The 15,680-nt window shown below is 44.0% G+C and overlaps 1 protein-coding gene across 1 annotated transcript in view; it reads right to left on the reverse strand.

Moving 5' to 3' along the window:
* The window catches only part of ISYNA1 (inositol-3-phosphate synthase 1), a 39,160-nt gene extending 25,984 nt beyond the window's left edge, over positions 1-13,176 (reverse strand). The window contains exons 1-5 of the mRNA XM_073546142.1: positions 13,071-13,176; positions 8,210-8,330; positions 1,542-1,703; positions 986-1,115; positions 458-651 (exon numbers count right to left, since the gene is read on the reverse strand). Of these exons, the coding sequence (XP_073402243.1) occupies positions 458-651; positions 986-1,115; positions 1,542-1,703; positions 8,210-8,323 (600 nt within the window). The 5' untranslated portion in view covers positions 8,324-8,330; positions 13,071-13,176. The remainder of the gene's footprint in view (positions 1-457; positions 652-985; positions 1,116-1,541; positions 1,704-8,209; positions 8,331-13,070) is intronic.
* Between the last annotated feature and the right edge of the window lie 2,504 nt (positions 13,177-15,680).

Genomic DNA, 15,680 nt, shown 5'->3' on the forward strand with positions numbered 1-15,680 from the left:
ACTACATTTATTAAGAATAAAAGCAAGCATTAGAATGAAATGCCATACTTATCTAAACTAGTTTATAGAAAAAGGGTGTATCGCAGCACTCCACTTGGTACATAAATTCTTTATTCCAATGCAAAGAAAACAGAAAGCAGTGTTTCTGCTCGAAATGAGTCGAAACGCTGCTACCTATTTTGCAATGTAATAAAAGATTTATTTATGTCCCAACTGGAGTGCTGCGATACACCCTTTTTCTATAAAAATGAGTATAGATTAGATATGGCATGAAATTCTAATGTTTGGTCTTGGAGCCCAGATGCATCCTTTTTCTATACATGCATTTTGGGCTTATGTGTCATTGCCTGATTGCTGTCGTTTGGGTGGGATTACGTGGTGCTGCCTTTTGTTTGTCATCCATACTAGGTGTCATTCTGCCCTGCACATGTTTTCCGATGGGTAGGGCTTTACTTACCTGTTCAGCTTTGGTGCCATGGATAACATGATCTGCTCTGTCTTCTTGATTGGCTGCAATAAACTCCGGTATGTAAATTGAAGGTCGCGGCTGCATCTTTTCCATGTAAGGTCTCAATTGTTCCTGGAGTTGCCAGTCTAGAACCTCTGCTCTCTTCATAGCATCAGCCAGATTTAAACATGAAATATCCCAACCTATATTTTTCCAAATAAATATAAACGTATATATTTACTACATTTAAAGTATTTGTTAGAGCAGAAATCCACTTTTATGCAACATTTGGCTCCAATCTAGAGTTGAACAAGTATCTTGCTTGAGTAAGTAATGTGTATTTCCCTTGGAGATCTAAAAGGCAGATTGACAGAATATACCACAAATGTCTCATAGGTGGGGATGATGACGCGTCGTGTTGTCAAAATCAACAACTCGATCACTTCTTACCGTTTCAAATTTACTCCTGAAATATGCAAGCTTGAATTTGATTGGGTGATTGATGGAATGCAAAAAAGCAGACCAACCACAACTTACCATCAAAGATAATATCATTAGGGTGTACCATGGGAAGAAGGTCACAAAAAGGAATATGTACATCTCCATCAGGTCCACAGCCCAAACTGACTGTGGAGGACTGGAATAATGAACCATAATAGTTGGCAACCTAAAAATAGAATTCATACGAGTCAAATCGGTTCATCTAGACAGAGTATCACCAGATGTCCCTGCACTCAATAACCTCACACAGAGAGTAATAAACTTGTATGAAGCCTTCTATAATCTTATCACTAGCAGAGGAAACCTGATAGTGCAGTGCAATGTCTTTCAGGACTACTGCAGTTTTCACATCACACGTAGCACTGTCTCAAACCCTGTATGTGCATACATGCATTTTTGTTGTGACCTATGACATACCATTCCTGGGGCCAGCGTAGCCCCATTAAAGTGATTGTGCATGCCTGTTATATTACATTACTAGTAGGCCTTGCCTAGTTATACACTTAGAAGCCTTTATGCTTGCTGAGGTTACCGCATAAGAAGTGTTACAGTTTTGGGCAGTAAAATTAAATATTTCTGTATCATACAGTACCTTCTTTCCTGTCTTGGTCATCCACGACATCCCCAATCGATTGGCTAATACTGCTGCGGTAACCGTGGTCCCATTATTTCCGCCCCAGCCAACCAACATAACTCCAAGTTTGGGTACTTTTCTTTCTGTCCTGAAAGTGAACTTGGTGGAACATGGTTTGACCTGTGGGCAAGATGTTGCGTATTTATGACAAGGAAAAATGAAATTGCGGTCTGCAGGAGAAACATGGAGCACGGGTGTACATAAAGTCTGCTGTATAAAGCTTTTTAGCTTTACATTTAGCCAAAATAATTGACAGATAAAGCCAAGAGGAGCGTCCAACACATGCATCAAATGATGGCAGAAGCATACATGTACGTGTAGGTTTAAATGATAAACCACAAAATGAGCATGAATGTGCAACTTAGCTGTTCCCCAGTCCCAATGTTGGGTGTGCTGCTATCAAAAGATGACCTGTAGTATTTTCGACATTAAGTTGGTTCCAAAGTGTAAAAAAAGAATACCTAAAGCTTTAGATAGCATAACACCCCAGCATGCATGCAGCCCACTCTGCCTCCAGTCTTCCATTTTAGTAACACAGCCGATTGCCAGGCCAGCCCCTACAAGACTACAATGAGCGCTTTCCTTGTAGTAAAAGAAGGTGCTCATTAATAAATACAGGCGCCTTTGACTAGTCAGTGAGCGCCCCCTTACTACAGAGGAAAGCAGTCATGGGTTAGCTAAGGCTGCTGTCACACAGTTACATGATACCTTTGTCACAGAAGCAGCTAATGAGCGTTTTGCATTCTAGTGTGTTCATCGGTTACTGAATGGTACCCACGAGGCTCTGTTTATGTGTATCATGGGTCACAGGTGCCCATATTAACCAATGACCATTTTGCCCTGTAGTGAAAGAAGGAGCTCATTGTCAGAAATTAAGTAGTATGCTTAGAAGTGAAGGTGACCCTTTATCAGTAGAGTCTCCCAATAATCAAGAATTGTCCTCAGATATTACTAGTATTAACAAAGTGATGTCATTACTAATAGTACTGCATTATTCCTCGTGCAACCAGTGTGCTCCCCACTACAGTGGAAGACTTGATTATTAATAGTGCTATCAGAGTTCCCTACTCTTAAATGGATTATCTGAGACTGAATACCTGACGACTAGAGATGAGCAAACACGAACTTGCAAGTTAGGCATTCGTACCAGACAGTAACTGTCCGGTGCTAAATGCTGATCACGGATTTTCCCCGGATGTCCGTTGCAATGTTCGTAGTTCCGGGGTGAGAGTGGGAGAATGAGAGTGAAAAATCATCTCCACAGTCCGGGTCCCCATTGTTTTCAATGGGGTTCAGGTTCTGGTTGAAGTTCACATACTGTTCTGGTACCTGGGCCAAACTTTGAAATAAAGTTCAGGTCGGTTACCAGAACCAGAACTTCCACCAGTCCGCTCATCCCTATTGATGACCTATCCATGAAATAGGTCATCAGTATAAGATTGGTAGAGAAGTCATGTGTTGGACCCCCAGCAGTCATCTGAAATCAGCACTGGAAGCAGTCGGATGTAGATAATGAACATAACAGCCTCTTCTATGGCTTTGTGGTCGCTGCTGAATATGGTTTATCTTCCAGCAGGAGATTAAAGGGGTTGTCTCATGATCTTAAGTGATTAAAATTGCAAAGCAATTGCAAAAACAAGCAACTAACTTGATTAAAACGCCTCTTGGTTCTCAAGAATAAAGTGTGTGTGTGTGGGGGGTTATTTTACATTTTTCAAATTGTTAACCAAGTTACCAGCCACCTTTGCCATGGCTGGTTTACTAGGCAAGGAGCGCACGCTTGTAAATTCCTATACAGCGTGCAGGTGCTGCTCGGAAGCTGTCTGAATCAGGCCAGTGGCTCAGCCACACAGAAGACATGATCTGTCAATCTCATGAAGTGCAGTTTTCAGCTGATCACTGGGGGTGCCAACCAATCTCACATTGGTTATACATTCTACAATAGGTCACCAAGTGATAACTTCCGTATAACCCCTTTAACACTGCCTTTCATATTGTCCCCAAAAGTAGCAAAAAAAACCCAAAAATCTGATCTGTAAACTGTTAGCATTTTTAAGCATGACGTTTTATTGCACCCTCTTATTGGTTTATGCATCCACAATGGCAGAATTTGGAGCACAAGACAGAGTTGGTGCTGGGGAATGCGCACTGAGATTTTCAGATTAGACCACAGTGTTAATCGAAGTTTATTAAAGTTGTATATCTTGCTGTTTCAAACACATTTAATGGGGTTATCAAATGGTATGCTGATGTTTTCTTCCTCCATCAACTGGAAAGCTTGTCCACTAAATGTAGCCGATCAGCAGAGGAAATGTGAGACAAGCTCAGTGATGCTGTGATAGAGGTCATATTTTATTTATGAAAGCATGTCTAGCTTCACCAGTGGAAGAAGCACTGGATCTGTGTGACAATGCTCAAGCGTAGACATCACCGTGGCCTGCAATTACAGCCACCGGCTGTGACAGAAAGTCTAGTGATTAGATCGCAAAAAATAGAAAACCGGCAGCGTAGCCATAAACCACCATTAACATTTAATAGATAGTTTATAGAAAAATTCACATTAAAAAAATAAATCATTAACTATAGAAGAGTCTAATTAAGAGGAAAAAATGTGGAGAGCATCGAGAATCCAATGTGCAAAGCAACACTCAGCACAGAATAACCCTACTGAGAGAAGCCAAGTGGCCATGCCCTCCTGCTCCATCTGGTTATACACTGTACGACGCGCGTGTCTATGACATCACTGGGCTTGATTGACCCGACACGCGTGCGCCGCCGTGATGGCGGCAGCAGGCTAATGACATGAGCAGCAGCGCCCATGAGCAGCTCTAATTGGCACAAATCATATGATATCTCCCCTTGAAAAAGTGTCGCGTGAAACGCGCGTCAGGGCAGCGTGGTGAGCACATTTTAAAGGGAATCTGTCACCTACTTTTGAAGGGCTATGAGGTCTGTCCGGACTGATGGGAGGTGTTTCCAATCTTTGCCGCCTCCCCATCCTTGGCCGCCGTCCGCAGTTTTTTCATGAATAGGAGTAGGTGTCCGCCATCTTTTACGCGTGCGCTAAGCATTCTTGGCTCGCGCAGTATGCTTTGCCCAACTGCGGGCAAAGACGAAAGCTTGACTGTGCATGCGCCGGTTAACTAAGCCCCGGAAGTATTTTGCTGTGTTCCGGGGCCTAGTTAACCGGCGCATGCGCAGTCAGGCTTTTTGGCTTTGCCCGCAGTTCGGCAAAGCATACTGGGCGTGCGTGAGCCAAGAATGCTTAGCGCACACGCGAAAGATGGCGGACACCTACTCCTATTCATGAAAAAACTGCGGACGGCGGCCAAGGATGGTGAGGTGGCAAAGATCGGAAACACCGCCCATCGGACTGGACAGATCTCATTTAAATAGCCCGCCAAAAGTAGGTGACAGATTCCCTTTAATCTCCCTCACTATGGGTAAGCAACAATACTTCTAACTACCATACTTTGTTTAACCTACTGTCCACTTGGCTTCTCTAACACAATTTGGTTGATTGAGATTGATTCAATAGGGTTATTCTGTGCTGAGTCTATATGGGCATGTAGGCCATAGGAAGCTGAATAACATGATACCTAGATATCTGTGATCCGATGTCTAAAGGGGACTTCACACATAGCGAGATCGTTAGCAAGATCGCTGAAACGTCACAGGCTTTATGACGCAACAGCGACCTCGCCAACGATCTCGCTACGTGTGACACATAGCGGCGACCGGCCCCCCGCTGCGATATTGTTGATTGTGCTCGAATGTCCTAGGCCATTTTTTGATCGTTGGTGTCCCGCTGGCCAGCATGCATCGCTGTATTTGACGCCATAACAACGATGAGCAACCTCGTTGGCGACTCAGAACTCAGGAGTGATTTTGCTTTGTCTTTTCAACGCCCCCTCAGCTCCGATTGGTGGTCTCAAATTAGGATCTTTGTAGCGTTTCCTTTTATAGGTCAGCTATCAATTATATGCAATCATAACATTTAACATGTACAGTTATAATAATCGCGTGTCCCCGCGTCAGTGACTATGGATCCACGAATAAATAGAGCACTCAGACAAGGTCGCTGAAGCAAACTGCGTAGTGATAGCGCAGAAGTGGCCACCAATCGGAGCAGAGGGGCGTGGAAGAGGCAAAGCTAAAGCACGCCTATCGACGTCTGAGTCGTCAGAATAGCTGCTGTGTGACAAGGTCCCAATCTTCCGCCGAGGTCGTTATACGGATCGCCATATCATTACTGCGTCGTTGAGTAGATCTGCCTGTTTGACAGCTTACTAGCGACCATGTAGCGACGTACCAGCGATCCTTACCAGGTCGTACCATTGACGAGATTGTTGGGGCGTTGCTATGTGTTACGGGACCCTTATTCCAGAGAATTCCACATTCTTCTCATATGTAAATGATCTGGGCTGGACACTGATCTGCATGAGAATCTGCCTCCAGGGATTATTATATATGAAAGGGGAAGTTATCAGTGCGAGGCATGTAATGACCGACAGTCAGCTCTTTTGATCCACATGTCTCACACTTTCATTTAAAATAATCTCTGGACACAGATTCTCATGCAGATCAGTGTCCGGCCCATAGATATTAAAAGCTTATTTACATAAGAAAAACATGGATTTCTCTGAAATACGACATCAGATTGCAGATGTGAAAGTATCATTTTATTCAACATTCTATGATCTGCATGCCCATGTTGATAGCAGCAGAGATTGGATGGTCCCACAGAAAGACTCTCTTTAAGTTGTTGTATTCACCTTAAAAGATGCAGACCACCAGAAAAAAAAAGTCCAAAGTTTCAGATTTAGGATTCAGTTTCGACAATAATTAATGAATCGTTTGGAGTTCTGTCAAAATTCCATATTCTGGGTCTCAAATGACAGAAGACAGCAAGGTTGGTTCAAAAGTAGTGTTGAGCTAACCCAAGATATATAGGCACTTTCTGGTAGTGGCCCACAAGAAACCCAACTATCTCATCAGAGGAACCATTAGTTTTCCTACACAAAAGATCTGTTGCAACTAAAGATCAGTGAATAAATTTGCGTGACTCCCGGTCTCGTGGCCAGATCAATATTCTATGGCTGTTGGATGAAAGCGCAATGCGAACCTGCCTGCATCTCCGGCTCCTCTCTTTGCCAGTCTGGCACAATGCTGTGTGCACATCTTGCTGCAAAAAATGACGTCACGCCAGGCTAGCTGACCAAAAGAGGATACAAAAATGCCAGCAGACAAGAGGTGTGTCACAGTACTCCCAACCAGTGGCCTCTGTACCAGGGTTCTGTGAATGAATTTGTTCACCTCTATTTGGAACCGTTCATACAATAAAATAAGTAAGAAAATATTATGCTGTTGTGAACAGAACATTAAAAGTGCCTACACACCCTGCATGATTATTGGTGATAGCTCTCTCCCTCAGCTATCCCATACATATAAAGCTGTGTGCCCACGTTGCGTTTTTTTTAAGCGTTTCCGCAGCGTTTGTGCCGGCTCAGACGCTGCAGAAACGCTTAAAATAAGCTTCAAATTAATTAGCATGCGTTTTTGACTTTTTCTGCCAATGCATGCGTTTTTAAATGCTCAGGAATCGCTTAGCGGCTAAAAACGCAGCATGCTCATTAATTTCCGCATTGCTGAGCGTTTTTACCCTTCCTCACTGTTCCCAGAAAACGCGCGTCAAAAACGCGCGTTTTCTGGAAAGGGGATCAGTTTCCTGAGCGTTTAAAAATGCTAACATGGGCACATAGCCTAAATGCTCAACCAGGCCAAGATGGCAGAAAGCCATGATCACCTCTGGCAAAGGATCATCTCCATGGAAGACAAAAGTTATGGAAATTGATATTAAAATAAGCTTGACCCTGTTTCTCTTGTGAATAACATGCTGGAGGGGCACCGATACACTGCAGATGGATAACTGAAAACAACAAGTTTGCATAACTGTAATGGTGGTCTAAATATTTCGAGATATCTGAGGGACTGCTTATTTCAGCTAATAATTTGTAATATTTTGCAACCAGGCGATAAAGGGAATCAGTCACGTGAAAAAACCCTATTAACCTGCTGGATAATCACATTCTGAACCTGCCCGATGCCTGCACTTAGAGAACCGCTGCCAGGAGGAAATTAGCTTTATTCCCCCAGGCAATGTAAGTCACAGGAATGGCGCAAGTGTGGGTTCAGTCACCGTGCTGTGTATAAAGAGCGTCCCCGGCACTGACTGACAGCCAACCTGAATGAAGAGCCGCTGTCAGTGCAGGGGGACGTGGTTACATACAGAGAGTCTACTGTACCAGTGCCGGTGCCACCCCTGTGACTGACTGCCGAATGCTACTGAAGTTTATTTCCTCCTGGCAGCAGGGCTCTAAGTATGGGCACCAGGAAGGCTCAGAATGCGATTAACCTGCAGATTAACACCTTTTTTTTCACATGACAGGTTCCCTTTAAATGCTGAATAAGTTGTGTAAAATGACAGCACCAAAGTGTCACCGGAGTCCCATTAACTGCATGGTAACTATTTTTTTTCATCTCCTCCGGTGGCTAGACATCTTATCCTATCGCTTACCATAACGAGTGATCAACTCTTTTACATTACATGAGATTTCAGGTATTACCTTGGTAACCTCATTTTCTTCATAAACTTGGGTGGTATTATAGCTGTAATCTGCTTCTATAAGATCCTTTAAATATCGTACATTGGGGCTTTCAATCTTGAACCTTTCTGCCATTCTTAATCTTAAGGAGAAAAAAATTCAGACAATGAAACATCTATAGTAAATGCTTTTGTACAGGAAACCATAGTCCTTGTCATGACAATAGAAATAGTAGCAGCCCAAGGGGACAACTCAGGGGTGGTGGGGGAGGAAAAAGCAAAGAGAAATTCCAACTTTAGACAAAAATACAGATGGAAACGATGTGAGGCTGTATATCGGATACATATGTACACTAGAAGTATGCCCATGACCACTATATTCATAGACACCTAGGGCTCCGATTCATCCAGGCTGGTCTGCTGGAGTCAGACACTTCTTATGAAGAGGTGCACGCTTTATTTGGGATCACAGCTGAGACCTTCTGTGAAGTTAAATATTTCCCTGCCTGTTTTTAAACAATGTTTTACCTCCCAGAAATAATCAGCTGTGATTCTGTGCTGTCCTGTCTGTATACTCTCTTTTGCTTCCTTCCCTGCCCTGACCATGTCCCTGTACGGTGAGACACAGCCATTACACAGTACACAGCAGGAGCACATTTATAAGATTATTTCAGCACAGGAACAATTAAATCACATCTGATTGTGGAACTTACTATTCCAAGATCTATTGGTTACAAGGAGAATTGGAACTACTAACACAGAAAAAGAAATATGATGTCATTGGAATCACTGAAACTTGGTGGGACAATACACATGATTGGAATACAAGACTAGAAGGATACAACTTATTTGCAAGAAACAGACTTGATAAACGAGGAGGGGGTGTCGCATTGTATGTTAGAAACACGTATATCTGCACAGAGATTGAAGCTTCAGAGACTGGGAGTTCTGTGGAAACTGTTTGGGTAAGAATACATGGACAGAACAATGGAAAGGACACCATTGTAGGCATTTACTACAGGCCGCCTGTGCAAGCTGAAGATATGGATGAACTCTTTATGCATCAAATGGCCAAGTTCTCCAAAAAATATGACATAGTTGTCATGGGAGATTTCAACTATCCAGACATTTGTTGGGAATCTCTCTCAGGCAAAACTAACAGGTCAAGGAAATTCTTATCCTCTCTTGCTGACAACTTTATCTTCCAAAAGGTAAGGGAGAAAACAAGGGGAACTGCTACCTTGGATCTAATCCTTATAAACAGGGAGGAAATGGTTGAGGAGGTAAAAGTGGCTGGGACCCTAGGAGGTAGTGACCATGCTATTTTAGAATTTTGGATAACTAGAGGCGGAAGACCTGTGAAGACTCAGACGTCAAGGTTAGATTTCAGAAAGGCAGATTTTAAGGGATTCAGAAAGATTATTGGAGGGATCCAATGGCTGGATATCCTGAAAGACAAAAATGTCCAGGAGGGATGGGAAATCTTGAAAAATGAAATTCTCAAAGCACAGTTGTTAACAATTCCGAAAAGAGGGAAGAATAGGAAGCATTTAAGGAAACCAGGATGGATGAACACAGAACTTAAGCACATGCTAAAAAGGAAGAAAAAAATGTTTATAAAATGGAAAGAGGGAGGCATATCTAAAGAAGAATATAATGCTGTCTGCAGAACCTGCAGGGCACAAATCAGATTATCTAAAGCTGAAAATGAATTGAGGCTTGCAAGAGATGTCAAAAACAATAATAAAGGATTTTGGGGATATGTCAAAAGTAAAAGAAAAGTCAAAGATGCTATAGGATTTTTACAGGATGAAAATGATGAAATGGTAAGACAGGATGTTGAGAAGGCTGAACTTTTAAATTCCTATTTTGCATCTGTTTTCTCTCAGAAAGGAAATGTAACATCAACTGTTATTCACTGTTCTATTAAGGGAATAGAAGAATCCAGGATATCTATAAACAGAAAGATAGTGAGGAAACACTTAGCTAACCTAAATGAATTCAAGTCTCCAGGTCCAGATGAATTACACCCCAGAGTACTGAAGGAGATAGCAGAAGAAATTTTTGAACCCCTCTCCATAATCTTTGAAAATTCTTGGAGAACAGGAGAAGTGCCAGAAGACTGGAGAAGAGCAAATGTTGTTCCTATCTTCAAAAAGGGGAAGAAGGTGGACCCAGGGAACTATAGGCCGGTGAGTCTGACTTCTATACCAGGAAAGATCTTTGAACAAATTATTAAACAACATGTATGTCAATACCTGGATAAGAATGAAGTGATTAAACAGAGTCAGCATGAGTTTGTAACTAATAAGTCATGTCAGACTAACTTAATTTCCTTCTATGACGGTATCACTGATTGGGTGGATCAAGGAAATGCTGTAGATATAGTATATCTTGACTTCAGCAAAGCATTTGACAAAGTCTCTCATACAATCCTTATTGAAAAAATGACTAAGTATGGAATGGACAAGGCAACTGTTAGGTGGATTCATAACTGGCTTAGTGATCGGATCCAAAGAGTGGTCGTAAATGGCTGCACATCCAGTTGGAAGAATGTCTCAAGTGGGGTACCACAGGGCTCTGTCCTGGGCCCTGTATTGTTCAACATCTTTATCAATGATTTAGATGAAGGAATTGAGGGTAAACTGATTAAATTTGCTGATGACACAAAGCTAGGAGGGATAGCTAATACTAGAGAAGAGATAGAGAGGATTCAAAAAGATTTAAATAAACTGGAGAAGTGGGCAGCAACTAACAGAATGGTTTTTAACAGGGAGAAATGCAAAGTACTACATCTGGGCAATAAAAATGAAAAAAGCATATATAGAATGGGAGGAATAGGGCTAAGTGACAGCACATGTGAAAAAGACTTGGGTATACTAATAGATCACAGACTGAATATGAGTCAACAGTGTGATGCAGAAGCAAAAAAGGCAAATGCAATTCTAGGATGTATTAACAGAAGCATACAGTCTAGATCACGTGAAGTCATTATTTCCCTCTACTCCTCTTTGGTCAGACCTCATCTGGAATATTGTGTCCAGTTTTGGGCACCACATTTTAAAAAAGACATCAACAAACTGGAGCAAGTTCAGAAAAGAGCGACCAGAATGGTGACCGGTCTGCAAACCCTGTCTTATGAGGAAAGGTTGCAGGATTTGGGAATGTTTAGTTTGCAAAAGAGAAGACTGAGAGGAGACTTAATAGCTGTCTACAAATATCTAAAGGGCTGTCACATTGTAGAAGGATCAACTTTATTCTCATTTGCACAAGGAAAGACTAGAAGCAATGGGATGAAACTGAATGGGAGGAGACACAGATTAGATATTAGAAAAAACTTTTTGACAGTTAGAGTGATCAATGAGTGGAACAGGCTGCCACGAGAAGTGGTGAGTTCTCCTTCAATGGAAGTCTTCAAACAGAGGCTGGACAGACATCTGACTGGGATGATTTAGCGAATCCTGCTTTGAGCAGGGGGTTGGACCAGATGGCCCAGGAGGTCCCTTCCAACTCTACCATTCTATGATTCTATGATTCTATGATTCAATGAACCTTGTTAGGCTAAGTGCACACGTTGCCTTTTTTTTAGCATTTTCGCTGTGTTTTTCCGCTGCGAAAAAGCTAAGAAAACGCATCCCATGCAATCCTATGGGATTCCGCATCGCTGTGCTAATGCTGCGGATTTTTCCACTGCGGAATCGCATAGCAGAAAAACATACAGCATAATCATTCTTTGTGCGGAATCGCATAGCGGTAAAATCCGCAGTATGTCCATTATTTCAGCAGAATGTATTGAAACGCTCACTTTACACATGTGGCTATGCCCACCATGCGTAAAGTGAGCGCTTCATGTGCGGATGGTACCCAGGGTCTGGATAAGAGGAGACTGTCCTCCAGTCCCTGGGTACCATAATCCTGTAAAAAATAGAATAAAAATAAAAAAATCGGGATATACTCACCCTCTGATGGCCCCCGGAGTCCTTCCCGCCTCTCACCATGCTGCCAGCATCTTCCAGTCCCAGTGATGCTTTGCGCGAATGACCTCTGATGATGTAGCGCTCTCGCGAGCGTGACGTCACAAAGATCCTTCGCGCAAAGCATCCCTGGGAACGCAACGTACCGGGAGCGCTGCTGAGGAGATTGGGGGCTGTTGGAAGGCGAGAATAACAATATTTTTTATTTTTCTTATTAACATTCTTTTACTATTGATGCTGCATAGGCAGCATCAATAGTAAAAAGTTGGTCACACTCATCAAGCACTATGTTTGACGAGTGTGACCAACCTGTCAATCACTTTTCCAAGCGATGCTCCAAATCGCTTGGAAAGCGCAAGCATTCTGCCAGCTAAAAACGCTTGCAAAACACGAGTGTTTAGCGGGAATACGCATGCAAATTCCACATGTGTTTTCCCCGCGGAGGGGAGGTGTGGAAATTTCTGCAGCATTTCTGAACGTGTGCACATGGCCTTAGAAAACTCCTTTAATGGAGTTAAGAGAAATAGAAAATCCCCCACAAAACGTTTATAAAATACTATAAAAACATGTTTCAGGAAAAAACCACTGATACATAGGCGCTCCTGTGTATGGAGGCGACGGAGCGACAGCGGCTGGGGGACATCTACAGTGTGTGTGGGCTTTAATCCTACACCCAGTCCACAGCATTAGGAGGGTGATGCCGGCACCTACAGCTGGAGCTGGCACAGGGGGCAAGGCTGAAGTCGGTGTAGGTTTAGCCATCTTCCCCACTTCCATCCATTCTGCCAGCATGCCTGGTACTAGCAGCCTGACAGACATGGAAGCCACTCACTGCCATCCTACTACTGTATATCCCCAGTCCTGCTGCTCTCAGACTGGGCAGGAGACCTGGAGCCTCCGGGCACTCACCTGGAGTTGTGAGAAGATGCCGGCTGAGCTGGAGCTTCCTACTAGTGACCCACGTCTGCAGCTGCTGCCACCCTGCCTGCAGCCCTCCCCTTCCCCTCCTCCTAGGCACATGGCCGCCCCCCGCCCTCCTCCAATACAAGCCCTGAGGAGGGGGACCTGTGATGACAGACGTCTGCACAGTGCAGTGAGGGAAAGGGCGCTGTACATCACCATTAATCATTGTCAGGTCTCATGGCGGATAGACCTTCCAGAACCTTCTCTGAGGGAAGCGCCGTAATAAAAGCGGACATGTAGTAGTGTCATAAATGGCCACCTCACGCTGCTTTATGAGCAAGAAAATGGGATTTCAGAAACCCCTTGTCATCTACGAGGCTGAAGTTCTCGTCTGTTATGATAACGTTCAAACTCCCCACCGTTTTGTTGCTTTTTTTTTCTTTACACAGCCATTTTACAAACATCGTGGTAAAAAAACCATGTGTGAATACAGCACAAGCTTCATATAAATGAACAGTTGCCGGCGCTCGCACGCAACAGCTCCCATTGGCCCTCTGTGATGTGATCACGGGGCACCGTTGGGTTATCATGGCACAGGGTGATTTCTGCAGGTGGGTCGTCCTCCCAGGGCCGTGGGGTACCGGGACGGTGGCAGCAGGATGTGCCACAGCAGCGGTGACCGGGTCCTTGGCCATGGGCACCCAATATAAACAGGGGAGATTGGAAATGATGGAATGTAAATGAATAGTTTGTGACGCCAGCTGTGGTGTTCGGCAAGTGAGATGTTAGGCCGACGCTGCGTGCAGATCCTCTGGGACTGGTGGTGTGTTGCAGCCAAGATGGCGAAGCTACCCACATGTGGAGCTGTAGTCCCAGGGCAGTGTAGATGTAGGGGTAGAGGAGAGGCGCAGGCAGTGTAGAAGCTGGTACCCAGATGTAGCGGGACCAGGTGTGTTGGCGCAAGAATGAATGGAGGACACCAAGGCTTGTAGTTCCAAAGCTTTACTCATAGTCTGTAGTACACACAGGTGCCTGCCTCCATGCTGTGCCCTCCGGGTCAGGGACTCAACCTCCAGGCCAGATGGAATGCTCCCTTCCAACACTCCGCCAACATGTGCCTTTCTGAACGTCTCCTCTATAGCGCCTTTAAGTGTGAAGATCTCCTAGTACTGAGTTACACTGGAGTGCCTCCTGACAGATGTTCCCAAGAACTCTACTTGCACGGCAGACAGTTGTAGCCTGCTTCGGGGACTCCTTACTCCTGAGTCCCGGCTCACTATCAATGTTGCTGTTGTGCCCCCAAGTCTTAGATGGGAGTAGTGCATTTACAGCCCACTACTCCACCGGTGTCTGCTGTAGGACTCTTAGTATCCATACAACCTCAGGGACCGAGCCCCGGCCTTGCGCTTAGAACTTCTAGGCAGGGTTCTTCCTCTAACCCACGTCCTGTTCCCTTTTACTCCTACGTTCCGTACTAGTCTTGCCAGGGCCGGACTGGGACTAAAATTCAGCCCTGGCATTTGAAGTTACACAGGCCCACTAGTCACATTGTGACTATGTAATATCTTTGTACACTTGTAGTTTACAAGAAGTGAGAGGAGATTAACACGACTATATAACATGTAGTCACAGCTGTGCCCAGTATTTTAGCTCAGTCCTATTTATTGCTTTTAGGTACAGTACTCCTCCCAAATCTCTGTCCCCTTTTGTATGCATGATTACAGAATTCCTGGCAGAACTGCTATCCATTGGGCAACCAGACCCCCTGGTTATAGCCGCCCCTATCATACCTCCCAACTTTTGAAGAAGGGAAAGATGGACAAAGACTGCGGCAAATTTTGGCCACGCCCAGCCACACCCATTTCACAACTAGTCACACCCATGTCCACACCTAATCGCACCCATTTAGCACTGCTGATCACACTGACTGGTACTGAGGGCACAGTGGCTGGCATTATGGGCACACTGACTGGCACTAAGGAAGAGAGAAAACAGAGAGAGAGAGAAAAAAGAAAACAGAGAGAGCGAGAAAGAAAGGGGAAAGAAAGAAAGAACAGTGAGAGACAGAGAAAGAGCAGAGAGAGAAAGAAAGAGGGGAAAGAAAGAAAGAACAGAGAGAGACAGAGAAAGAACAGAGAGAGAAAGAAAGAAGTAAAGAAAAGAAAGAAAGAACAGAGAAAGAGAGGAAAGAAAAAGAAAGAAAGGGGAAGAAAGAACAGAGAGAGAAAAAAGAAAGATTAGAGAGAGAAAGAAAGAACAGAGAGAGAAAGAAAGAACAGAGAGAGAAAGAAAATGAGGGAAAGACAGAACAGAGAATGAAAGAACAGAGAAAGAAATAAAGAAAGATTCTATAAAGATACTATAGCAGCCCGGCTCCCATTGTAGTGCCCACCTGAGCCTCCCGATGCAGGACCTATCATGATCCGCTCACATGGCCGGCATCCCCGATTCCAAGGCGATCCTGCTGTCTGCGCTGTCGGAGGAGGACACGGTGATGGATCTGAAGCATTCCTGGTTCCGTCACAATCTCCTCAAGAAATTATCTAATTTCCGGTCAGCTTCCAGCACATCACTTCAGGTGGAACGTAATGTGTGTGTTTTAAAATGCTCCTTGGG

This window comes from Dendrobates tinctorius, unplaced genomic scaffold (genome assembly GCF_039654945.1).
Source record: "Dendrobates tinctorius isolate UK_male_01 unplaced genomic scaffold, ASM3965494v1 ptg000011l, whole genome shotgun sequence".
Taxonomy (NCBI): domain Eukaryota; kingdom Metazoa; phylum Chordata; class Amphibia; order Anura; family Dendrobatidae; genus Dendrobates; species Dendrobates tinctorius.